The 26,317-nt window shown below is 40.5% G+C and overlaps 2 protein-coding genes across 2 annotated transcripts in view; both read right to left on the bottom strand.

The window, feature by feature from the left end:
* The window catches only part of LOC308096514 (uncharacterized protein), a gene marked incomplete at its 3' end in the record, with an annotated part of 71,855 nt that overhangs the window by 23,331 nt on the left and 22,207 nt on the right, over positions 1 to 26,317 (bottom strand). The gene's annotated exons all lie outside the window — the stretch shown is intronic.
* Positions 10,131 to 12,203, bottom strand: LOC308097376 (uncharacterized protein; the record flags this gene model as incomplete). The annotated part of the gene is made up of 4 exons (XM_080445132.1): positions 10,131 to 10,383; positions 10,504 to 11,066; positions 11,180 to 11,514; positions 11,951 to 12,203. The coding sequence occupies 4 exons, from the start codon at positions 12,201 to 12,203 to the stop codon at positions 10,131 to 10,133; spliced, it is 1,404 nt and encodes a 467-aa protein (XP_080301258.1).

Here is a 26,317-nt window from a genome sequence, read left to right as displayed (position 1 = left end):
TCATATTTCTCTCCTCGCTTTTTTCCTCTTTTTCCATTTTCCAAAATACACTTACTCCAATCTTTTAATCTAAGGGCTACCCCACTTAAGTCTTTCGAACCTCCCCACCGGGGCGCAGTCCCAGGCTAGACCCCTTTCCACTTGAGGTCTACACCCAGGTCACCCTGGATAGAGAGTTCAAGTCTCCTGCTTCCCGGCGTCTTCTTTTCAAAGCCCACCGATCACAGGAGCATCACTCGCTTAGTAACTGTAGCACTCCGGCGGTCGCTTTCAGCTTGTGATGGCCTGACTGTACATTGAGCCGAACGCAGCGACCACACCCGCCTCCTGTCGGGGAGCACGCCATGGAATTAATGCTTCTTGCGATCCGACCGGCGGGTGACCCAGTCGATAGCGATCCCTTACCCGTAGGCGTGGTTGGCGCCCCAGGCAGGAAACCGACGGTCTTGTCCTGGCCCCGCTTGGCTACGGGAACCAGAATATTAACCGTTTTCACCCGCCTTGCCTGTAACCGGTGAGTGACGCACTCCCGTCCGGTTAGGTGTGGACTGTCATCCACGCACCATGTGCTGCCAACCCTAGGAGAGAGCGGCAGTCGGCACACCGACTAGACGGAAAACACAGCTAGGATGTTGAGTCATCCTTGACAGAACACGGGGGCCCTTCAGTCTCTCCCCAGCACTATATAACGTCTTTAACGTGCTCTGGGAGCCTTGCGACCCCGCTGCCGCCTGTTGGGAGCAAGGGATTGGGGAGCCTACCCCCTAACCTCACTCCCTAGTTATCTGTGTCCTTAATTTCTGGGATTACGAATCATAGTTATAGCGTATTTCAGACTGTTCATAACTCTAACAACAATAGCAGATTCTACTAGCACAATGAGTCACTATTGAGCTAGCCTAAACAGCCACGGTTTCCAGTAATCATACTGGAGTAAATGTACAATGTCGGCTTCTGAAATGTACACTTAAGTAGAAGTAAAAGTATTGAAAACTGGAACACCTCTAGTGAGATACAAAATGGGACCCTCAAAATGTACTCAAGTAGAGCACTTGAGTAAATATACTTCGTGACCTTGGCTTCCCACTTAACCCCGTGCAGGCGGTTATCTTCCTTGTTTAAATTCCTAAGCAGGACAAAATCTCTAAACAAAATGCTTACGGAGCAGATTACACTATCCACTGACATGTACTTGGGTCAAAGTACCAAAAACAAAAAATGGTATCGGAGTGGAGTGAGACACCAACGTGAGAAGTGTTTAATAGGCAGCCTGTCCCCATGCACAAGTTTCCCTTTGAAAATAGCAGATCCACAAGCACGAAGTGCTTGAGATGAAATAGCTTGTGAGCTTGTAGATCGGCAATTTCCAAATGGCTGAGCTGTATGCAGGGCTGAAGTGGTTCTGCAGCAATTATCTACCACTTCAAAGTAAACAGTTACCAACGTTCTCAAGGTGTTTTGCAGGGGCAGAAGCACACTGTCTGCCTCTGAGATGTATGCAGTGGAAGTTAAAATACAGATAGCTGTAAGGGCTTTTTAAAGTAACAATACCTCAAGACTGTACTTAAGCACAAACCTGGACCTCAGGAAGAATAGTCTCCACTAAGGTGTAGACTAGTGGAGGCTCCTTAATAAACACAACAAACAAACAGGACTTACAGAGACCTTCATTCATTCGGATGACATACATATAACATACATATGAAGACACATATGACACACTGTAGTACTATTTAGGGGGCAACCCTAGGCTGCAGAGCCAGCCGTTCACGTCACCTCGCTCGGATGCTGGAGCTAAACATAACGTGCATGTAACCTGTAGTATTTTTGGGGTCGCCCCTTAGTGGCAGTCTCAGCTTAAACATAATATAACCTGTAGTATTTTCTTAGCCGCAGTCCCAGCTTTCACATAATATAACCTGTAGTATTTTCTTAGCCGCAGTCCCAGCTTTCACATAATAAAACCTGTAGTATTTTCTTAGCCGCAGTCCCAGCTTTCACATAATATAACCTGTAGTATTTTCTTAGCCGCAGTCCCAGCTTTCACATAATATAACCTGTAGTATTTTCTTAGCCGCAGTCCCAGCTTTCACATAATAACACATAACGACACATAACGTACACAACTTAGGCTACACGCTATCTTCTCCCATGTACCCGGCGTGGTTTGCGGTTTAGAGATCCTAGTAAAGGCCACTTATTGTATTGTCTCAGTAAACTGTTGGATCATAGAATACAGAGAGACAGTGTAGTGTCTCAGTAAACCATAGGATCATAAAGTACACTGAGACAGTGTGGTCTATCAGTAACCTATAGGACCATTATGACAATTGTAAGGATATTTTCATGCAGGCACACAGACAAACCCCCTACATCTAGTGTAAAACTAATATTAGATAATTTCACCCGCACCGAAAACCAAAGCGTGAAAAAGTGGTATTTCGAGGTACAACAAAAATAAATCCATATATTTATATATATAGCCATGCATTGCTCGAACACCCAAGTTGAATCGTGGGTTATTCTAGAGGCCTTGACATGAATATATATATAAATAAAGACAAATAACTGATAGTAACAGCTGATAGTAAAACATCCGTGTAAAAAAAAAAAACGTCGGGGTGTCTCCGGTGGTCTCATAAACATATACAGAGGCAGTTGCTGGGAGGATCAACTCGGTCCACCCAGCCACGCTAACAGGACATCATGGGGTATAGGAAGTACAGAGCCTAAGTATTAAACACAAAGGTCATTCAATCTGCTGTTCAGTGGTGACTTCACATGCATGCAATCATATTTACAAATTATCTTTAACAATTGACCTAAATTTGATATAAAACAATTCACATATAGCACTGTGTGTACCCTTCCTGGGGCCCCAAGGAATTGTAGCACATAGTGTATGGGCGAATTGTTATTTGGATCTTATGGATCCAGCGGTCGTCTGGACTGGACAGGGTCACGGTCGGGGTCACCAGCTGATGTGCCGTGACAGACCTGTCACTCTTGGTTCAATAAACCCTAAAGTCCAGTTTATAGACGACATACACAGAAATTACCTTTTACATGCGCAAGGCATCTTTATTGACAAACAAGGGAGATTCCCTCTATACTATGTGAATAAAAGAACAGCAAATTAATGATATTAAAACAATACGACCTGATATATCACGAAGGCAATTCGCTCCACATCTAAGTCTGCATGCAAACAAGCGTTCGGTTGAGCGCCTGGAGAATTCTGAAGTTCTTATCTATTACATTCAGTATATCAACGCTGTGGCTATCAAGGCCTGTCTTCTGACTGCACTCTATAAAGTAAAGGTTGACGGCCCAAGGTTCCACAATGGACCATCAGGTTGTAGATCAGATGTGATTTGGTCTGTCCTGCTGTGTACCATTTATTGTGTTTATATTGTGCTTATGGGGTAGCAACTGGGTTTGGGGCAAATAGAGCCTATATTAAATGAGAACATGTTATGGCTTTTTTTAATTGCTTTAACACTGACTACTAGAAAGAAGAATTGTGTAAGATGTTAAAGAGGTGGTGCCATGGTTTTGCATTTTTTCTGTTTTTCATGTGTCTATGAGGTTGATAGAACTTAATTAAGCCCCCTGGTTGTATTTTTATGGTGTTTTATGTCTTCTCTGGCTATTTTGAGTTTCTACCTGGAGGCTGAAACCTTGAGGGTCAAACATGCCAATAGAGAAACAGCGCTTTAGTGACATAGTAAAAACATACCCACCCCCTCATTATCATAACACAACAGGTGTGGGCATGAGGAGGAGGAGGGACTAGGACAGGTGGGTGGTGCTAAGGTGGTGGAGGAGGTGCTAAGGTGAGAACCAGGTATACTTAATGAACTGGAGGCGTGTCCACATAAAAACATAATTTTAACCATTTCTGTACACTTTTTTGAAAAAAAAAAGTATAACCATAATACCTGATGATTATGTTTTAGGGGGGGGGGGGTCACTGAAAATCACGGCACCCCGTCTTTAAGATGACGGATTCATAGTTGTATTGTTATTTGCAATATAATATTCCATCCCAATCGCCCCATCAAGCACAGCAGTGAAACTATGAGGAAGACTTTGTTTCAACCTGTTTTAACCTGTCATAATTGTACTGTCAAGGCTGCAACTTTTTATCTAGTTATGAATAATAAAACAAACTCTCAATGGCTTGGCATTTTACATTTTAATTGTGAGTCAACACATTACTACAATTATGTAGAACTGTATTTACATGAACTGTTCTATTAAGCATGAGTGGAAATCATCTTGTATGTGTACAGTATACTGTAGTGTACAGTCAGTGTACTTGTTTTTAAATGTGCTATTGCTATCAATACCATTTATTATGGTACTTTATTTAAAAAAAGAAAAAAACAGTTGCATTCAGATGATTCCAAAGAAGACAAAATTAATATTTGAATGTTTATAAGGCACTAGAATTTAATGGTGCAAACAAAACCATTAATACAAAAAAGAAAAAACTGTACAAAATAAATACATTAAATTAAAAAAACAGAACAGTAAAAAAGAAAAAACTGTACAAAATAAATAAATTAAATTAAAAAACCAGAACAGTAAAAAAGAAAAAACTGTACACAAAAATAAAATAAAAAATAAACCTGAACAGTAAAAAAAAATGTGACTGAACAGTGACTGCACTTGAAATTAAATCTGAAGTCAGACGGTCTTGTTCTGGGGTTCAGTGGACTTTGGTGGAGGGCATGTGATGTTTTGGGCCTCATCAGAACAGAATTCTCTGATCTCCTCAAAAAGATATTTCTGCCTGGTCATGTCCAGTCCAGGTGGGGCGTCGACAGGAAGACTATCTATGGGGGGATGGACATCAGCGTTGCACAGCAGCTGAAACTCGACTGGCTCTGAGTCATAGTGTTTTTTGGCCATTACCACACCAGGTCTCCGGGAATCAAAGCTGTAACAGAATAAAAGCAAGACAGTACATTTAAAATATTGCCAATTGTCACCAACATTTTCACAAAATACGGTCATGTTCATAAAATAGAATATCTAATTCAATAACAATGATAATTACCTGAAGTGCCGGTATCTCTTAATCTGTGAGAACTTTCGGAAGTAGCTACTCAGATGCTGGTGCCAGTCGTATCTCTCAACAAGCACTGTGCCATCCTCCAGTCCTACAAGCTGGGGGATGTTTAGCTGCATCACGGGAGAGCTGTCCCTCACAACCTCGGCAATGTCTGACAATGTCTCCACTCTGGTGTCCCTGAAGCACTCCTTGACCAGTTCAAAGCAACAGTCTGGGCCAGACTCACTGTGACCTGCGATCAGGAAGTGGAGGTCCAGCTTCAAGTGAAGGTTGCTCATAGTACGCCAGGCACAATACCATAGCATAAAATCGCTCTTGTTTTGCTCACTGCTATGAAGGTCTGCGCATGTTTCTCCAACTCCGTAGTTTTTGAAGAAATGATGCAGGTAGTTGATGGCTGAATTGCTGCCTTTACTTGCCATCCCTTCATCGATTAAGTAACACACTTGCTTCGGCATCCCTTCACAACAGACACCAAAAAGGCCACACTTGCGTGGAGTCAAAAAATACATGGGCCCAGGCTGTTGAGGGTCAGAAGGGAAGTGCACCTGAGAGAAGGAGAGATTTTTAAAAAATGGATCAGATACAATGAAATCAACATCTGCCTAACATGTGTTCGGTGAAGAAAATCAACAATGTGATAGGATAGAATTATTCTCACCTGTTGTGTGTAATCAAAACTGTAGGTCATAGTGATATTCCTGCTTGCAGGTCGGGAGGGGCCTAGAGACAGATTAAAATCCTCACAGGTCTCGGCACAGGCAGCATTCATCTCCTGGTACAATGAAAACTCTTTGTGAACAAGGTTGAGATGCTCTTGTTGCTTCTGCAGATTGGATAATTTCAACCTGTCCAACAGGTTGGCACTTCTAAGCAGCTGGTTGGTATTACTGTGGCATTGCCAGCACAGGTCTGTCTGTGGTCTGGTGCTTGTTATTTGAGGAAGCAATGACTTCCACAGTCTTTTGAAGGTGTACAGATCAATGGCACGCTCCCCTGCAAAGACAAAAAATGGTATGAGTGTTAAATAGGGGTCTATATACCTGGTCAGGCACCTAGCTACCTAATGAAAATGCTAGGTCCTAGGACCTCAGGTTATCTAACTCACTAACTCGTTATTTTTAAACAAGAAAAAGCCATATCCCCATATTTACTAAGGCAGTAAAAATAGCATCAATTCTCATTGTATGTATAATATTCATTGCCTTGCTGTTTCTTCTGTCTTGTATAACTCATGATTGGTTTATTTGCATTACTGCCTTATTTTAATGTTTTTCTTTTATATATAAGCACTTCATAAGAGATACATGAATAAAGTTTATTATTATACATCATCATCATCAATACAACATTACTGTTCATTACAAAAGCATGTAACTTTTCTACAATCTACTACACTGTAGTAGATTATACATCTTTTACACATACCAAGCTTTTTCACAGCAGCTCTGTAGAGACGCCACACTGAGGCTTTAGTGACATTAGATGGCAGCCTCCTGGTACTGATCTTCTTGGGACCAGGGTGGCGTCCAGGCAGGACAGTGGCGTGGTCTTCCGCATAGTTCAGTATGAACGTCACCACTCTTTTGATGTCCTTGGCATCCAGGAGGAACGGCTCCATCAATTCTGCACGGTTGATGGTTCTACCTACAGCGGTGGCAACAGACTGAACGTTCTCCATAGTCACAGTAGACTGAGAAAGTAAACAGCAGCATGCCATGCCGCTGTATTTATGCTGTAGAAGGGAGGCTTGATTGGCAGATACTCTGGACAATGAAACCAAAGCTGCTAATCAATCACCCATCGAAACCCAATCAAAACACTAGCACTGTGTATTTACATTCTAATCATCCATCCCATCCATGTCATTGTGAGTCAGCAGCAGCGCTATGATGTAATTAGCATTATAACAGTCCACTCCAAATGCCCCATCAAGCACACAAGTGAAACAATGAGGAAGACAGTACTAGCACTTGGAAGTGGGCCATGAACTTGCTGAGAAAGAAATTCAAAGAATGTATTTACTACATACGACAGAATGTGTTTACATCATAGCAGTTCATCCCAACAGTCTTAAACTTGAGCTTGATGTTCTGTATATGTATACTGTTAATATATTGTATGTTGTTTATAAAGGTGTTGTATCTGATAACTTGTATTATTATTATTTAATTACTGGCTGTGAATAAACCAGTTGCATTCAGATGTTACCAAAGAAGGCAACCCAGAAACAACTGAATTAGCATATGTGGCACAAATAATTGGAATTGTGCAAAACTAAAACCAAATACTACATAAAACACCACACAATACACCTTAAACAGTTTTTGATCTGCTGGTAGATGGATGGACCCTTCTCCACACTCTGAATCTTCAATATATTTGTACAAATAGGATCAACAGCGTGGCCCCATTGTCGAGATATATATATATATATATAAATATACATATATATATATAATTAATCCCCACTCCTTTTGGGGCATTTTGGGGCCTACTGCAGTGTGCTGATTGGTCCAACAGTTATCAAGCTCCGTACACACAGACAGACATACAGACCTACCCTCAGACAGCAAGACAACAAACAAAAATTCAAACAACAAGAATGCCCTTACTTGAGCGTTCATGGAAATCCAATCAGACCCACTAAACTTCTCTGTGCCATTAATATGATTTTCCTCTGGCCCTTGGAACCCAAGTCCTCAATATAACTGTAAAACAGTCTATTAAAATCTGGTTTCAGATTTCTGGGAGCAGACGTCATTTGGAACCGTAAAATTGGGCGTATCCGTACTTCATCAATTTGTATTCGACATGAGCTTTTTCGGTTTTCAACGTTTACACGATTATTCAAACTATTCATGTTTTGGTCATGCGAATCCTTAACAGATATTTGTTTTGGAATCTATTCCAATGTGATGATTAACCACAACCCACTGCTATTTTCAGGGTAGTCCCACGGAATACAAGCGCACAAATAATCAGTCAAATGCCATAGTATTTGGAAATCTGCAACACCACCTTCCTTCTTTCAGTGGATGAGGAGATTATGAAAATATTGCCTTTAGAGAAGATTAGATACACTACATCCAGATCATTAAATACATTTGATCTCACATGGTCTCCTTTGATAAGTTATGCAGGCCGGTGGTTTATGGGAATGTATGGCTGTGTAGTCAACATTGTAGTAAAAACCATTATGAGTATTTATAAACAGATTATAAGTATTTTTTATAAAGAATTAGACTCGGGATGGCCATGCCATTGAGACTTGGTTTGTTCACACCTAGATAAAGGATGAATGTAAAAACAGCCTGAAACTGAGTCTTTATACAGTGAACTGTTATAATGCAAATGAAAATGCTGGTGTCGACTCACAATGACAAGAATGTATTGGTCATTGGGATGGATGTTATAATGTAAATACCCAATACTTAGTGTATTTACATTATAACAATCCAACACTAACCTAGTGTTGCAGGACACGTCCAGACAATGATCAGAACATCCCCACAAACTGTCTGTTTTCTATACAGTATTCCCACTAAAATGACACCAACTAGGCTGATATTAACAGTACACTACAACAGCTTTAAATTGAACTCCTCATATAATTCTCGTGTCTAGGGGGAAGTACATACAGTAGGCCTAATTGTAATATGGTATCACAAAACAGATAGTGTTTATGCTATAAACATTTGAGGTTGTAGATCAGATGTGATTTGGTCTGTCCTGCTGTGTACCATTTATTGTGTTTATATTGTGCTTATGGGGTAGCAACTGGGTTTGGGGCAAATAGAGCCTATATTAAATGAGAACATGTTATGGCTTTTTTAAATTGCTTTAACACTGACTACTAGAAAGAAGAATTGTGTAAGGTGTTAAAGAGGTGGTGCCATGGTTTTGCATTTTTTCTGTTTTTCATGTGTCTATGAGGTTGATAGAACTTAATTAAGCCCCCTGGTTGTGTTTTTATGGTGTTTTATGTCTTCTCTGACTATTTTGAGTTTCTACCTGGAGGCTGAAACCTTGAGGGTCAAACATGCCAATAGAGAAACAGCGCTTTAGTGACATAGTAAAAACATACCCTCCCCCTCATTATCATAACACAACAGGTGTGGGCATGAGGAGGAGGAGGAGGGACTAGGACAGGTGGGTGGTGCTAAGGTGGTGGAGGAGGTGCTAAGGTGAGAACCAGGTATACTTAACGAACTGGAGGCGTGTCCACATAAAAACATAATTTTAACCATTTCTGTACACTTTTTTGAAAAAAATCTTCCTCCTAGTATAACCATAATACCTGATGATTATGTTTTAGGGGGGGGGATCACTGAAAATCACGGCACCCCGTCTTTAAGATGACGGATTCATAGTTGTATTGTTATTTGCAATATAATATTCCATCCCAATCGCCCCATCAAGCACAGCAGTGAAACTATGAGGAAGACTTTGTTTCAACCTGTTTTAACCTGTCATAATTGTACTGTCAAGGCTGCAACTTTTTATCTAGTTATGAATAATAAAACAAACTCTCAATGGCTTGGCATTTTACATTTTAATTGTGAGTCAACACATTACTACAATTATGTAGAACTGTATTTACATGAACTGTTCTATTAAGCATGAGTGGAAATCATCTTGTATGTGTACAGTATACTGTATAGTGTACAGTCAGTGTACTTGTTTTTAAATGTGCTATTGCTATCAATACCATTTATTATGGTACTTTATTTAAAAAAAGAAAAAAACAGTTGCATTCAGATGATTCCAAAGAAGACAAAATTAATATTTGAATGTTTATAAGGCACTAGAATTTAATGGTGCAAACAAAACCATTAATACAAAAAAGAAAAAACTGTACAAAATAAATAAATTAAATTAAAAAAACAGAACAGTAAAAAAGAAAAAACTGTACAAAATAAATAAATTAAATTAAAAAAACAGAACAGTAAAAAAGAAAAAACTGTACACAAAAATAAAATAAAAAATAAACCTGAACAGTAAAAAAAATGTGACTGAACAGTGACTGCACTTGAAATTAAATCTGAAGTCAGACGGTCTTGTTCTGGGGTTCAGTGGACTTTGGTGGAGGGCATGTGATGTTTTGGGCCTCATCAGAACAGAATTCTCTGATCTCCTCAAAAAGATATTTCTGCCTGGTCATGTCCAGTCCAGGTGGGGCGTCGACAGGAAGACTATCTATGGGGGGATGGACATCAGCGTTGCACAGCAGCTGAAACTCGACTGGCTCTGAGTCATAGTGTTTTTTGGCCATTACCACACCAGGTCTCCGGGAATCAAAGCTGTAACAGAATAAAAGCAAGACAGTACATTTAAAATATTGCCAATTGTCACCAACATTTTCACAAAATACGGTCATGTTCATAAAATAGAATATCTAATTCAATAACAATGATAATTACCTGAAGTGCCGGTATCTCTTAATCTGTGAGAACTTTCGGAAGTAGCTACTCAGATGCTGGTGCCAGTCGTATCTCTCAACAAGCACTGTGCCATCCTCCAGTCCTACAAGCTGGGGGATGTTTAGCTGCATCACGGGAGAGCTGTCCCTCACAACCTCGGCAATGTCTGACAATGTCTCCACTCTGGTGTCCCTGAAGCACTCCTTGACCAGTTCAAAGCAACAGTCTGGGCCAGACTCACTGTGACCTGCGATCAGGAAGTGGAGGTCCAGCTTCAAGTGAAGGTTGCTCATAGTACGCCAGGCACAATACCATAGCATAAAATCGCTCTTGTTTTGCTCACTGCTATGAAGGTCTGCGCATGTTTCTCCAACTCCGTAGTTTTTGAAGAAATGATGCAGGTAGTTGATGGCTGAATTGCTGCCTTTACTTGCCATCCCTTCATCGATTAAGTAACACACTTGCTTCGGCATCCCTTCACAACAGACACCAAAAAGGCCACACTTGCGTGGAGTCAAAAAATACATGGGCCCAGGCTGTTGAGGGTCAGAAGGGAAGTGCACCTGAGAGAAGGAGAGATTTTTAAAAAATGGATCAGATACAATGAAATCAACATCTGCCTAACATGTGTTCGGTGAAGAAAATCAACAATGTGATAGGATAGAATTATTCTCACCTGTTGTGTGTAATCAAAACTGTAGGTCATAGTGATATTCCTGCTTGCAGGTCGGGAGGGGCCTAGAGACAGATTAAAATCCTCACAGGTCTCGGCACAGGCAGCATTCATCTCCTGGTACAATGAAAACTCTTTGTGAACAAGGTTGAGATGCTCTTGTTGCTTCTGCAGATTGGATAATTTCAACCTGTCCAACAGGTTGGCACTTCTAAGCAGCTGGTTGGTATTACTGTGGCATTGCCAGCACAGGTCTGTCTGTGGTCTGGTGCTTGTTATTTGAGGAAGCAATGACTTCCACAGTCTTTTGAAGGTGTACAGATCAATGGCACGCTCCCCTGCAAAGACAAAAAATGGTATGAGTGTTAAATAGGGGTCTATATACCTGGTCAGGCACCTAGCTACCTAATGAAAATGCTAGGTCCTAGGACCTCAGGTTATCTAACTCACTAACTAACCCGTTATTTTTAAACAAGAAAAAGCCATATCCCCATATTTACTAAGGCAGTAAAAATAGCATCAATTCTCATTGTATGTATAATATTCATTGCCTTGCTGTTTCTTCTGTCTTGTATAACTCATGATTGGTTTATTTGCATTACTGCCTTATTTTAATGTTTTTCTTTTATATATAAGCACTTCATAAGAGATACATGAATAAAGTTTATTATTATACATCATCATCATCAATACAACATTACTGTTCATTACAAAAGCATGTAACTTTTCTACAATCTACTACACTGTAGTAGATTATACATATTTTACACATACCAAGCTTTTTCACAGCAGCTCTGTAGAGACGCCACACTGAGGCTTTAGTGACATTAGATGGCAGCCTCCTGGTACTGATCTTCTTGGGACCAGGGTGGCGTCCAGGCAGGACAGTGGCGTGGTCTTCCGCATAGTTCAGTATGAATGTCACCACTCTTTTGATGTCCTTGGCATCCAGGAGGAACGGCTCCATCAATTCTGCACGGTTGATGGTTCTACCTACAGCGGTGGCAACAGACTGAACGTTCTCCATAGTCACAGTAGACTGAGAAAGTAAACAGCAGCATGCCATGCCGCTGTATTTATGCTGTAGAAGGGAGGCTTGATTGGCCGATACTCTGGACAATGAAACCAAAGCTGCTAATCAATCACCCATCGAAACCCAATCAAAACACTAGCACTGTGTGTTTACATTCGAATCATCCATCCCATCCATGTCATTGTGAGTCAGCAGCAGCGTTATGATGTAATTAGCATTATAACAGTCCACTCCAAATGCCCCATCAAGCACACAAGTGAAACAATGAGGAAGACAGTACTAGCACTTGGAAGTGGGCCATGAACTTGCTGAGAAAGAAATTCAAAGAATGTATTTACTACATTACGACAGAATGTGTTTACATCATAGCAGTTCATCCCAACAGTCTTAAGCTTGAGCTTGATGTTCTGTATATGTATACTGTTAATATATTGTATGTTGTTCATAAAGGTGTTGTATCTGATAACATTTATTATTATTATTTAATTATTGGCTGTGAATAAACCAGTTGCATTCAGATGTTACCAAATAAGGCAACCCAGAAACAACTGAATTAGCATATGTGGCACAAATAATTGAATTGTGCAAAACTAAAACTAAAAACTACATAAAACACCACACAACACACCGTAAACAGTATATATATATATATATATATATATATATATATATATATATATATATATATATATATATATATATATATATATATATATATAACTGTAAAACAGTCTAGTAAAATCTGGTTTCATTCAGGACGCACTTTAAAGTTATATCAACAATTCTGTTGATATAGAGAAATGGATATATTTTGTAGTTGCTTTAGTTTAGTTGCTTTTTCTATACTTACAGACAACTATAATATACCTAGTACTCTTTTTTACATCGTCGTATCAGTAGCAAAACACTTAGTCCCACATATTAAGTCCAAGACCAAGATTGAGGGATGTTTAGTCCTTAATCCTTATCAGAAAGGTACTATTTTGAGTTTATATAACTTAAGTCAAAACATCAGTTCTCTATCTTGGGTAGTTGCACAGTCAGCATGGGAGCAGACGTCATTTGGAAGGAACCGTACAATTGGGCGTATCCGTACTTCATCAACGTGTATTCGAGATGAGCTTTTCGGTTTAACGGTTTTCAACGTTTACACGATTATTCAAACTATTCATGTTTTGGTCATGCGAATCCTTAACAGATATTTGTTTTGGAATCTATTCCAACGTGATGATTAACCACAGCCCACTGCTATTTTCAGGGTAGTCCCACGGAATACAAGCGCACAAATAATCAGTCAAATGCCATAGTATTTGGAAATCTGCAACACCACCTTCCTTCTTTCAGTGGATCAGGAGATTATTAAAATATTAACTTTAGAGAAGATTAGATACACTACATCCAGAACATTAAATACATTTGATCTCACATGGTCTCCTTTGATAAGTTATGCGGGCCGGTGGTTGTGGGAATGGCTATGTATGGCTGTGTAGTCAAACATCATTATGAGTATTTATAAACAGATTATAAGTATTTTTTATAAAGAATTAGACACGGGATGGCCATTGAGACTTGGTTTGTTCACACCTAGATAAAGGATGCATGTAAAAACAGCCTGAAACTGAGTCTTTATACAGTGAACTGTTATAATGCAAATAAGAATGCTGGTGTCGACTCACAATGACAAGAATGCATTGGTCATTGGGATGGATGTTATAATGTAAATACCCAAAACTTAGTGTATTTACATTATAACAATCCAACACTAACCTAGTGTTGACTCACAAATGAAAACATTTATTCACAATGACAAACAGGACACGTCCAGACAATGATCAGAACATACCCACAAACTGTCTGTTTTCTATACAGTATTCCCACTAAAATGACACCAACTAGGCTGATATTAACAGTACACTGCAACAGCTTTAAATTGAACTCCTGATATAATTCTCGTGTCTAGGGGGAAGTACATACAGTAATTGTAATATGGTATCACAAAACAGATAGTGTTTATGCTATAAACATTTGAGGTTGTAGATCAGATGTGATTTGGTCTGTCCCGCTGTGTACCATTTATTGTGTTTATATTGTGGTTATGGGGTAGCAACTGGGTTTGGGGCAAATAGAGCCTATATTAAATGAGAACATGTTATGGCTTTTTTAAATTATTGCTGTACATGGATCTCATGATACTCAAACATGCACTGAAAGTTCCTGAGAGGCTACCGCTAATGCCGAACGAGCTAACGCTGGTTGCTTGTTTCTCTCCCAGAACCTGGCAACTCGGCGTTGCCAGGGAGAGAAATAAGCAAACAGCGTTAGCTCGTTCGGCATTAGCGGTAGCCTCTCAGGAACTTTCAGTGCATGTTTGAGTATCATGAGACTCTACAATGAGTAGTAGTAGAGAAAAAAATTACTTTGCATCGGTTATAATAGACGAATTTCACTTAGGCACGCGCTCCCATTATGCCAACGGAGGGGGTCGAAAAAATGACGACACAGGACTCTCTGAAATAACTCAACGTCCCTTTCAAGGATGGTGAGTGATAAGCGACACATCAAAGATAACACTTAAAATGTCCGGATCTCTCCTTTAAGCCCCCTGGTGGTGTTTTTATGGTGTTTTATGTCTTCTCTGACTATTTTGAGTTTCTACCTGGAGGCTGAAACCTTGAGGGTCAAACATGCCAATAGAAAAACAGCCCTTTAGTGACATAGTAAAAATATACCCTCCCCCTCATTATCATAACACAACAGGTGTGGGCATGAGGAGGAGGAGGGACTAGGACAGGTGGGTGGTGCTAAGGTGGTGGAGGAGGTGCTAAGGTGAGAGCCAGGTATACTTAATGAACTGGAGGCGTGTCCACATAAAAACATAATTTTAACAATTTCTGTACACTTTTTTGAAAAAAATCTTCCTCCTAGTATAACCATAATACCTGATGATTATGTTTTGGGGGGGAAAAAATCACTGAAAATCACGGCAGCCCGTCTTTAATATAAATATTTTCGGAAAACTCTATGGGAAAAAAACATTGTACATAATATGCAAAATGTGGCTCCCTTCCCACCCATTCATGTTTTCCAGTGGGTTGGGGATGGGGAATTAGCATATTAGGTTTCATTGACTGTTCCAGAGCCCTCCTACAGCATAAACTAGAAAAAGTGCTCCTCGGAGCACGGGTCTCCGCCAGGTCAGGTAGGATAGTGTGGGGCAGCAATGTTGGGAATTCCAATCAGGCTGGAATGTGAAAAATCTGGTGGATCGGACAGATCCGTCTTGATCAGTTGACTATAGAGATCATGTGTACAGATTTGCGTGATGTTTGGATAAAATCTGAAGGAGTAATATTAAAAAAGTAGTTTTATATAAGTCTGCCTCCTGGTGGTGCTATAATAGGGCAATGTTGAAAGGGTGGCATTTGTTCTTCAACGTAGTGCAAATGTGCGTGCAAAGTTTCCCCGCAATCGGACGCTGCGTTCATGATTTGCAACATTTTGTTCAAAACGGGCCACTCCTGCAAACTTTAGATGTCAATCTTAGCCTATCAGGCTGGAATATGAAAAATCGGCCTCCTGGTGGCGCTATAACAGGCTCATGTGAAAAATTGGGGGCAACGGTTCTGAATTGGCATCCAGGGAGTGTGTGTGCACACACAGTTTCGCTGCGATCAAGCCAACTGTGCCGGAGATGACCTGTTCACAGACGGACACACACACGGACGGACACACACACACATACGGACGGACGGATGGACGGACAGGGTGCAAAACATACTCTCTCGCCATGCCTTTTGGCCTGGCGGAGACAATAAAGCTGCATATATTATGGAGGAGGTCTGACATCTCCTATCTATGTGAGCTGCTGTCAGTGTTCCCAAGTCCGCTTTATTATAAGCGACTTTGGGCTTCTTTTTCTGTAAAGTTGCTAGTAAATATTGGTAGGTTGCAGGTTGCGTTTTTTTTGGGGCAGGCTTGTTTCTAAAGTGTAGTTGCTTATTGTAGTGTAGATGTTTAAAAGTGCTATATGTGCCCTAAATTGCTTCTTTTGGGCTTGTTTTCGTAGACCTGGTTGCTTATTTCTCTCACAAAATCGGGCAACACTGGCTGCTGCGTAGTATATTGCCAAATGCAATACTTGTGTCAAGTGTAGAGGCAGCAGTGAGCCTCTACAACACAGACACAGCAAACACACAGTGTTGCCATGTCGGCTTATTATAAGCGACTTTGGGCTTCCTTTTCTGTAAAGTTGCTTCTAAAAATTGGTAGTTGCAGGTTGCATTTTTGGGGCTTTTTTCTAAAGTGTAGTTGCTTATAGGCATGCTTCCAAATTATTATTTAAACCAGTGGTTTTCGAACATTTTCATGAAAATGTTTTGTGCCAGCTAGGGAGCATTTGCATTGTTAGAATGTTTTTTTATTTTTTATATTCCAAATATATTCCACTTTTTTTTTAAATAGCAGATCTACAAGCTCTCGTGGCGCGTTGTGAGCGGCTATTTTTAAATAGCACTGTGGCTTAAGTTGCCTCTTTTTGTTTTCCTATACCGTTTGCTTACTTCTCTCACAAAATCTGGCAACACTGCAAAGACACCGAAGAAGAAAGAAGGAGGAAGTGCCGTGAGCCTGCTATATTTTTCTCTCCGTTTTTTTTTCTTTCTTTCTGTAAAAAGTCCCGTAACGAGAGCGAAATGGAGCCAAAACAAACCTTATTCGAAACGGGCAACGGCAACAAAAGAACCCGCGTCGACGACGCGACAGGAGCAGAGCCAGAGAGTGCGAAAAAGAAGAAGTCTAATAGGAAATACAACGAGTCCTACCTAAAATATGGCTTCGTCGCCGCCGGTGAGTCGCACGCTCAGAGGCCTCTGTGTTTAGTGTGTGGAGACACGCTGTCCAACGATGCACTAAAGCCATCAAAACTGCTTCGGCACTTCGAAGCGAGGCACCCCGAACTCAAAAACATGCCGTTGGAGTTCTTTGAGCAGAGAAAAGTTTTACTCGGACAAGAGGGACATATTCCAGTGCTGAGTGTTGCCAGTGGCAAGACGCCTACAAAAGCGGCTGCGTTGAGACAGCCGAAGAAGTCCACACCTAAAAATGTGGCTGCGTTGAGACAGCCGAAATCCACACCTAAAAAAGTGGCTGCGATGAGACAGCCCAAGTACACACCTACAAATGTGGCTGCGTTGAGACATTCGGAGTCCACATCTACCGATGTGGCTGCGTTGATACAGCCGGAGCCCACACCTATTATGGCTGCGCTCAGTGCGCTGAGACAGTCGGGGTCCACAATCTCCACATCTACAAATATGGCTGCATTGAGACAGTCGGAGTCCACATCTACAAATGTGTCTGCTTTGAGACAGCCGGAGTCCACATCTAAAAATGTGGCTGCTTTGAGACAGCCTGAATCCACAGCCACATCTACTAATGTGGCTGCGTTGAGACAGTCGAAGTCCACACCTAAAAATGTGGCTGCGTTGAGACAGTCTGAGTCCACATCCAAAAATGTGGCTGCTTTGAGACAGTCGGAGTCCGCCTCTACACATGTGTCTGTGTTGAGACAATCGGCAGAGTACACATCTAATAATGTGGTTGCACTGAGAGTGGGCCTGTCAAACCTGGTGGCTAGTCTTATCGGTGAGATTGAAGAGCCATTCACAATCTCAGAGGAGTTGATTCTACCTGCGTGTGAGCTGATTTTCCGTGAAATATTGGGAGAGTCTGCGGCTAACAACATAGCACACGTTCATCCTTCAGAAGATGAAATAGCAGGGGACATCGAGGCACAGTTGTTGGAGAGGATTAGAGCGTCACCGTGGTATGCAATCCAGGTGGATGAATCCACTGATGTTGACAACAAGGCAGTCGTTCTTGTTTACGTGCGATATATATCTCAGGATGATGTGTGTGAAGATTTGCTGTGTCCACTGTCGCTGCCAACCAACACAACAGCTGCAGAATTGTTCAAGGCTTTGGATAATTACATGTCAGGAAAGTTGGACTGGTCATTCTGTGTTGGCCTGAGCACAGATGGGGCTGCTGCCATGACTGGACGGCTGTCTGGTTTCACTGCCAGGGTTAAACAGGTAGCACCTGAATGCGAACTTGCGCACTGTGTCATCCACAGAGAAATGCTGGTCAGCCAAAAAAAATCACCTGAGCTTAACAGTGTATTGAATGACGCCGTTAAAATGATCAGCCACGTCAAAGCACTCGCCCTTAACTCCCATCTGTTTGAGCAGCTTTGTGGGGATATTGACACAGAACTCAAGTGCCTTCTCTTACACACTGAAGTCAGGTGGCTATCCAGGGGGCGATCGCTGGCCAGAGTGTTTGAGTTGCGTGGACCGCTGCAGAGATTTCTTTCAGAAATTAACTCGCCACTGGCAGCACGTTTCAGTGATGAGGAATGGGTCTCAAAACTAGCATACCTGTGTGACATATTCAACCTGCTCAACGAATTCAATCTGTCACTTCAAGGGAGAATGGCAAATGTATTCAAGATGGCAGATAAAGTGGCTGCACTCAAAGCCAAACTGGGACTGTGGGGACGGCGAGTGAACATGGGATCATTTGACATGTTCCATTCACTAGCAGAGGTTTTTGGAGAGACTGAGACTGTGCCATCCTTCTCCCAGCTGGTGAGGGATCACCTGGCATCACTGTCAATGGAGCTTGAGCATTACTTTCCAACCACCAAAGACCCACAAAGTTCTAAGGAGTGGATGCGTGATCCATTTGTGAATGTCCCAGGTGATGAATCGTCTCTGTCCATGGAGGAAGAGCATCAACTCATTGAGGTTGCAAATGATGGTGGCCTTAAAAGTTTGTTTTGGATAACTTCCTCTCTGCCGACTTTCTGGATCAAAGTCAGGGCTGAGCATCCTGGAATAGCCACAAAGGCACTGAAAACGTTGCTTCCATTTCCAACAACCTCCCTCTGCGAAGCTGGGTTTGCTTCAATGATGGCAAGAAAAACTGAATTACGGAATAGACTGGACATAAATAACACACTTCGAGTGTCACTGTCTCGCACCACCCCTCGTTTGGACCGTCTTGTTGCCAGGAAGCAAGCGCACCAACAACCACTGAGGAAAGAAAATGGCTCCCACTGAGCAAGGGAAGGATCTGTATCCCATTATTTTTTGTTCATTTTTTAATCTTTTTTTAAATTATTATTTTAATACTATTTTTTTTATCACCATGAGGAAACTTACTTTGAAATTGTCATGTAAATATTCTTTTGAACATCCCCATATCTTCCATTTTTCTTTTTCTATTTTTAACTTGCCAATAGTTAATTTTCTTGTGTAAATCATCATGTTGAAATTGAAATACTGATTAAATACCGTGCATTTAGTTGTAGTGTTAAATCAGTTGCAAAGGTGAAGTACACCCTCTTGTGGTATAAAGGGTAATATGAGATCCAGATAAATTGTTACTACACAAAACAAACATACAAGACAAGAGATACTGTGTTTTGTTGTTACTTTGTTGTGAAATTATTTCTAGATACAAGCATTGTGTTGCTTCCTATTTTGTTTGTTTTGCACTAGTGATCTGCTTCATATTTGTTCCTTACATACAATAAACAAATACTAAAAATGCCTTTTGTTTTTTCGACCACAATATATTACAAGTACAAATCAGTACACTATGATAGCCTACTACTAGTCCTATACAACATCACCTTTTTCCAGGCCCGGATTGGACGGTCTGGCACTTCTGGCAGATGCCAGAACGGCCGGGCAGTCTGGGGCCGCGGCCAACCCTAAAACTGAAATAAAGTCACCAAAAACCAAATTTTCAAGCTATTTTTCACCAATTAACCGCAATTTTTCGGCGCCCGTGCGCTTCGCGCTATGGGCCGGTGAAGATCACAAATGCCAGGGCCGATTTTCTGTGCCAGTCCGTGCCTGCCTTTTCCCGATCTTATCACTATCTTACCTCAGCTTGGGAAATGTAAAATCTGAATTTGCATGTCTGCTTATTATAAGCGACTTTGGGCTTGTGTTTCTGTAAAGTTGCTTGTAAATATTGGTAGTTGCGGGGTGCAGTTTTTTGGGCTTATTTTGGCTTACTGTCTAACAGGGGCGCCGATATAATTTGCGGTTATTTACAAAAATGTACTCCATGAAGTGAAGATGTCGGTGTTTTTTTTTCTTTTTTCTTTGTGATGAGTTTGTCATGGGTGCTCTTCATTTCCTCTGGGTGCTTTAGCCCCGAAGCACCCGCAGTATCGGCGCCCTTGCTGTCTAATGTTGTATAAACCAGTGGTTCTGAAACATTTTCATGTCAAGGACCCCCAAATTAATATGTAATTGTCCGTGTATCCCCATCTGAAAACACAAATTGTTTTTAAATGTCTCTTTTCCCAAGATTTGATCTACAAGCTCACAACATGTCGCATCGTGACACGTGAGCTTGTAGATCGGCTATTTTCAAAAAGCTGATGTACAGTATATAGGTTTAAAGTGCTCATGTGGCCTAGTTGCTTCTTTTGGGCTTGTTTTCATAGACCTGGTTAATTATTTCTCTCACAAAATCGGGCAGCACTGATTGGCAATCATTTGCTCATTCCTGTACTTCCTGTATAGAATAACCACAAGATGCCATTCTATAAGCTTCTGATAGGTTAAATGCAGAGGACACATTTCACCCTACAGTATATGCAAATATACAGTGACAAATACCCCAAAGGAGTAATACAAATAATATTTTTATTGTATTTGTTATTAGTATTATTATGGATGCTTTATGGTTGGTTAGATAGTTTTACAAACAGCTATGCAGTCTACGCTTTTTAAAATCAATGTTGGAGCTTTGTATCAATGTTCACTAAAATGTCAATGTTACCGTAAAAGTAACCGAACAAAGACATGGACCATTCATTTAATGTGGGAATTATATTGGGAGTCATAGGTAATCGTCTCCTGTTTCTCCCTTCATAAAACACACAAGGCCATCGTTTCTTCAAACAGTCGCAACTGCATGTATGTAGTGGCTTATGGAGGATGCTCTACAAAATTTTAGTAAAGATCATATTTTTCAACCATCATATGTATCATCCTAATTTCGGAATATACTAATCTAATTTAGGTTGGCACGTAATAACCTTTAATACGTCTTAAATTCATCCAATGGCTGCACCCCAAAACAACATGTTGAGAATTGATTGCATGAAACAATCACCTGTGCATCCAGTCTCAATGTTAGTAAACAAATAATTGGTAAAAGTGTGTGTTGGCACTGCGGTTCCTACTGGCTCACCTGCTAGTGAGGAGACCCCACCAGGAGAACTCATACAGCCTCCGTCCTACTCCTCCCGCCCAACATTCCCTGGTGACAGATGCCGCCCCAGCCCATAGGAGTATGTGCAGTGACAAATATCACTCCCACGTTGAAAGATGATTAAAGCCAGTAGATTATGTTCTTTACTGTGATGTTTTGTACAGAATGCCTAGATACCTCATCCTCCATGACCCTGTACACACCTGACTAGTAAGGACAGCCTTATGTGTTTTGTAAATGGAGAAACAGCTTTCTTCCGTTACTATGCCAGGCAGTAACTACCAAAAAAAAGAAAGTAGGTAAATGATTGCTTACTTTCCCCCCACAAATATTTAGGATTTCCCAAGATAAGGTATATTGTTGTTGGAACTATTGTATTCATATTGTATTGAATGCTTGGCTTGTTGTGTTTTCATTGTGAGTAACACTAGCACTTGAAGTGGGCCATACACTTTGACAGTAGGCTATTTATTATACAGTTCATCCCAACAGCTAAGCATGAGTGAATATAATATACTATACTACAATACTGATACTGCATTATACTGTATATGATGTGTGTGTGTGTGTGTGTGTGTGTGTGTGTGTGTGTGTGTGTGTGTGTGTGTGTGTGTGTGTGTGTGTGTGTGAATACTTATATCTATCTTTACAGATTTAAAAATGCTTTATACAGAATGCGAGAAGAAGTTTACACTCTTTATGCTTGCATAATTGGAAGTTACAATCTTTTCTGTATTGTCACTCTCTCGTCTTTCGTGTATGTTATGTGTACCATTTCTCTGGAGCTCACATATTAACTTTTGGACCACAAGAGGGAGTACTTCAGCTTTGCAACTGATTTAACTGATTGCATTTTAGACCAGTGGGTCCCAAACAATGGGTTGGGACACATTTTTGGGGGGGATCACTGGCCCATTTTTATGAGTAAACATCCCATTTTAACCTTTCCTACAATTTTTTAAAGTTATTATTTCAAAAGATATAAAAACAGTAACAATTTAAATAAATAAAAAATCCATACATTAAAAAAAAAACTCTGAGAAACAGTGAAATTGTAAGTGTATTTTTGTAAGTTTGGGTCCCGGGGAGACATCAAATGTATCTTTTGGGTCTTGAGCTGAAAAGTTTGAGAACCACTGTTTTACACTGTATTTCAATTTCAACATGATTTACACAAGAAAGTCAGCTATTGGCAAGTTACTTTATTTTTAAGTATCAAAAAAGCAAACATTAAATACTAGCAGCGGAAACATTGAACATTAGTCATGCTTCCCCTGCTCACTAGCTGAGCATTTTACATGAGCTGTGAAAAAATGGCAGATATGGAAATGTTCAGAAAAATATTTACATGACAATTTCAAAGTATAAATCCGCAACGTCGCTATAAAACTGACTTCAGATCAAATTTCTATACTCACACTAAAATTTGGAATGCAATCACAATACACATTAACTTAAGCTACTATGCAAAAATAGCTAATATAAGACCAATTCAGCGATGAAAAATTAAAAACAACTTCTATATATCTCTTTGAGTGTATTTATCCTTTTCACAAAATGTCTTTCTTTCCATGTTTTCAAACAGAAAGAGCTGCAGGTCTGTAGTGGGTCATGGGGGATGATGAGCATTCTGTACAACTCTTTAGAACATAATCTTCTGGTTTTGATCATCTTTCACGCATCACATTGCTATTAGCATAAATTAGATCAGGATATTCCTAAATTAGGACGCTTCTGTAAATATCTACATTTCCATCTACAGTAGCAAAGATAGACCAAGAACTCCACTGTTCTTGGGTCCCATGCATCCTATCATTTGGGGGAAACATTAATGTCACAAGCGGTCAACTAATTTCTGAACAGATCAATGTCCAAATGTTGAGCCCCTTCTATGAAACTAATATTTGTTATAACATACGCTGAGGTTTGGGCAGCTATGTAGCCCTCACCTACGGCAGTGGCTCAGGGGTTGAGTGGCCGGGTAGAGTGAACTGGAAAACCGCAAGGTTCCCAGTTCGATCCCGGGCTGGGGCGCTCCCCTAGAGTTAGTGTCGAAGTGTCCTTGAGCAAGACACTGAACCCCTAATTGCTCCCGATGAGCAGGTTGGTGCCTTGCATGGTTTCCTCCGCCATCGGTGTATGAATGTGTGTGTGAATGGGTTAATGGCACAATCAATGTAAAGCGCTTCGGATAGAAGCGCTATATAAATGCACCATTTACCTATACGCCACACTGCCGTTCCGCCCGATATGTCTGAGTCGTAGTGTCGGGGGCTTTGTCAGAGTACCCGTTGTACCCGCCTGTCTGTGTCCCTTTTTTGTCCATGTATGGAGATCTCTGTATCTGTCTGTCTACCTGTGTCCCAGTTATGTCCATATGTGGAGATCTCTGCATCTGTCAGTCCTTGTCTCTTTTTTCCCCATATATGGAGATCCCTGATGCAACAGTATATGCCTATATATTGGAATGCCCATATATGGTATATCAGTGGGATCTCCATATACCCACCAGCCCTCCCAATAGACAATTTGAATATAGAATATATACAGTATATGTATATATACATATTTCTTAGCGAGTTTATCGCAAACTTTCAAGTGCTAGTTAAAAACAGGTTGTCTTTATAACAGGTTGGCTGTTATAATGCAAATAGCAACTATTTGCATTATAGCAAGTTTATATGGCCCACTTTAAAGTGCTAGTGTTGACTCACAATGAAAACACAACAAGCCAAAGGGTCCTCATTGTTTTACTTGTGTGCTTGATGGGGCCATTGGAGTGGACAGTTATAATGCAAATAACATCAGAATACTGGTAGAGACTCACAATGACGAGAATGAGTTGGACTATTGGGATGGACAATTATAATGTCATTATACAGCACTTAGCACATTTACATCATATGCATACACATCAGCAATGCAACACTAGCCTAGTGTTGACTGACTCACAACAGAAAACACACAAATGTCAATTTTAAAGGTAGAATAATTATATTTTTTGGTTTGTTTAAACAAAAAGCCTTAAAGCTCATAGTAATCATTCCTAAGAGTGTGTGTTCAATAACAGGGGTCTCCCTGTCTCTCCAACTCTTTAATAAACAGAAGATACATTTTTCATGTGGGTTGTCAATTTAATCCAATCAGGAGAGAGAACCCATTTATCAGCTTCAATCTTATAGTTTTTCAGTTCCAATTTTGTTTGCTTAGTTTTGTTTAATCACTTCCAATTGCACTTGTTTATCCGGTATCCTGTATGAGTTCTCTCTCCTGGTGGGACACAATTGGTATCCTGACATGATAATGCATTTTCTGCTTACTAATGAGCTGGAGAGACAGTGAGATCCCTGTTACCAAACCCACAGAATATAGAGCTAGTTATTTTATGTTTACGTTTATTACCGTTTATACCATATTCTCACTGAAATGACACAGTACAAACTTCAGAAATCCTAAAACATGGTGCAGTATGCAGTAGATCTTAAAATGGTTTGGTATAGTAGTGTGTATAGTGAGGGCCTGTAGGGCATACGCACGCACGCACGCACGCACGCACGCACGCACGCACGCACACACACACACACACGCACACACACACACACACACACACACACACACACACTTACATTTTATAATTATGTAAATACAATACATAGTGTCATATGTAGTAATACTATTACTGTAATAATAATCTGCTGCTGATAGACAGACATACAGACAGTTGTCATGAAGCACAGGACAGATACAGATAACGGTAAGCTTCAAGAATAAAATCCATAAATAATAACTGGGAGTAAACATGGGAGTAAAATGCCCTGCTTTGCTTTACATCAAACTGTCTGTTGTGGGTCCCTGCTCTTTGATATGAGGTGAAGTATACAAAAACATAGACTTTACTGTAGATCAAATACATTTACAATAACACTTTCTGTTTTATCCAGAGGCAGAAGGAAGCATATGGGACATTAATGCTATTTATTTTGTGTTCTTTGTAACTAAACTAAGCAGTTTAGTCTGGGAACTGTTTTTTTTTTTTAAATCTTGTGTTTACTGAACACATCCACATGCACATATTCACCATTGCCAACATACATTACATTGGTCAGAATAATATTCCTTTAATGCTTTTAATTACATGTACATTTTATATTCCATTTTTGTGTTAAAATAAACGATATTCCATTTGATACATCACATTGGCTTTACTCTGTGGATCAGACCATGTTAGTTTTCTAAACTTAGTATGCTAAACTTGACCACTCCCATGACAAACCTACAGTATTTGCCCATGCATATGATAATGCCAGCTGAAACCTGTTTTTGATTGGCCCAGCCAGACAATGCTCTGTCCCTTGCCAGACTCATCTGAGACTATAAATGATTCACCTTCAGTAAGACGGTCACCACTCAGGCAAAATACTGACCTACACGACTTGAACCTGCTGCTGCTGACTCTGTCAACTGAATGGGATTTAGACAGGAATCACGATTCAAATTGAAATTTAAACTTCAGTGAACATTCTAAAAGGAGGGAGTGTTACTGTCTACTGCTGACTGGCTGACTTCCTTTCCTGTCGTGAGCGTGTGTAGCCTCATCCAGAGACAAATGGCTTCAAATCCATCTATTTCAGGCGAGGATTTTTCCTGTCCAGTGTGTGGTGACTATACATCCTGTAACCTGGTTCGGAAGAAGCTGTGCAAGGCCTACCTAGAGGACAGATATCAGAGAGCTTCAAAACGTCAGAGAACTTCAACAGGGTCTGAGGGTCTCTGCACTCTGCATGCTGAGAAACTCAAACTCTTCTGTGGGG

This window comes from Gymnoscopelus braueri (genome assembly GCF_963280865.1).
Source record: "Gymnoscopelus braueri genome assembly, chromosome: 12".
Classification (NCBI taxonomy): Eukaryota; Metazoa; Chordata; class Actinopteri; order Myctophiformes; family Myctophidae; genus Gymnoscopelus; species Gymnoscopelus braueri.
The sequence above is the reverse complement of the archived record's forward strand: the minus strand, read 5'-3'. Positions and strand labels throughout refer to the sequence as shown.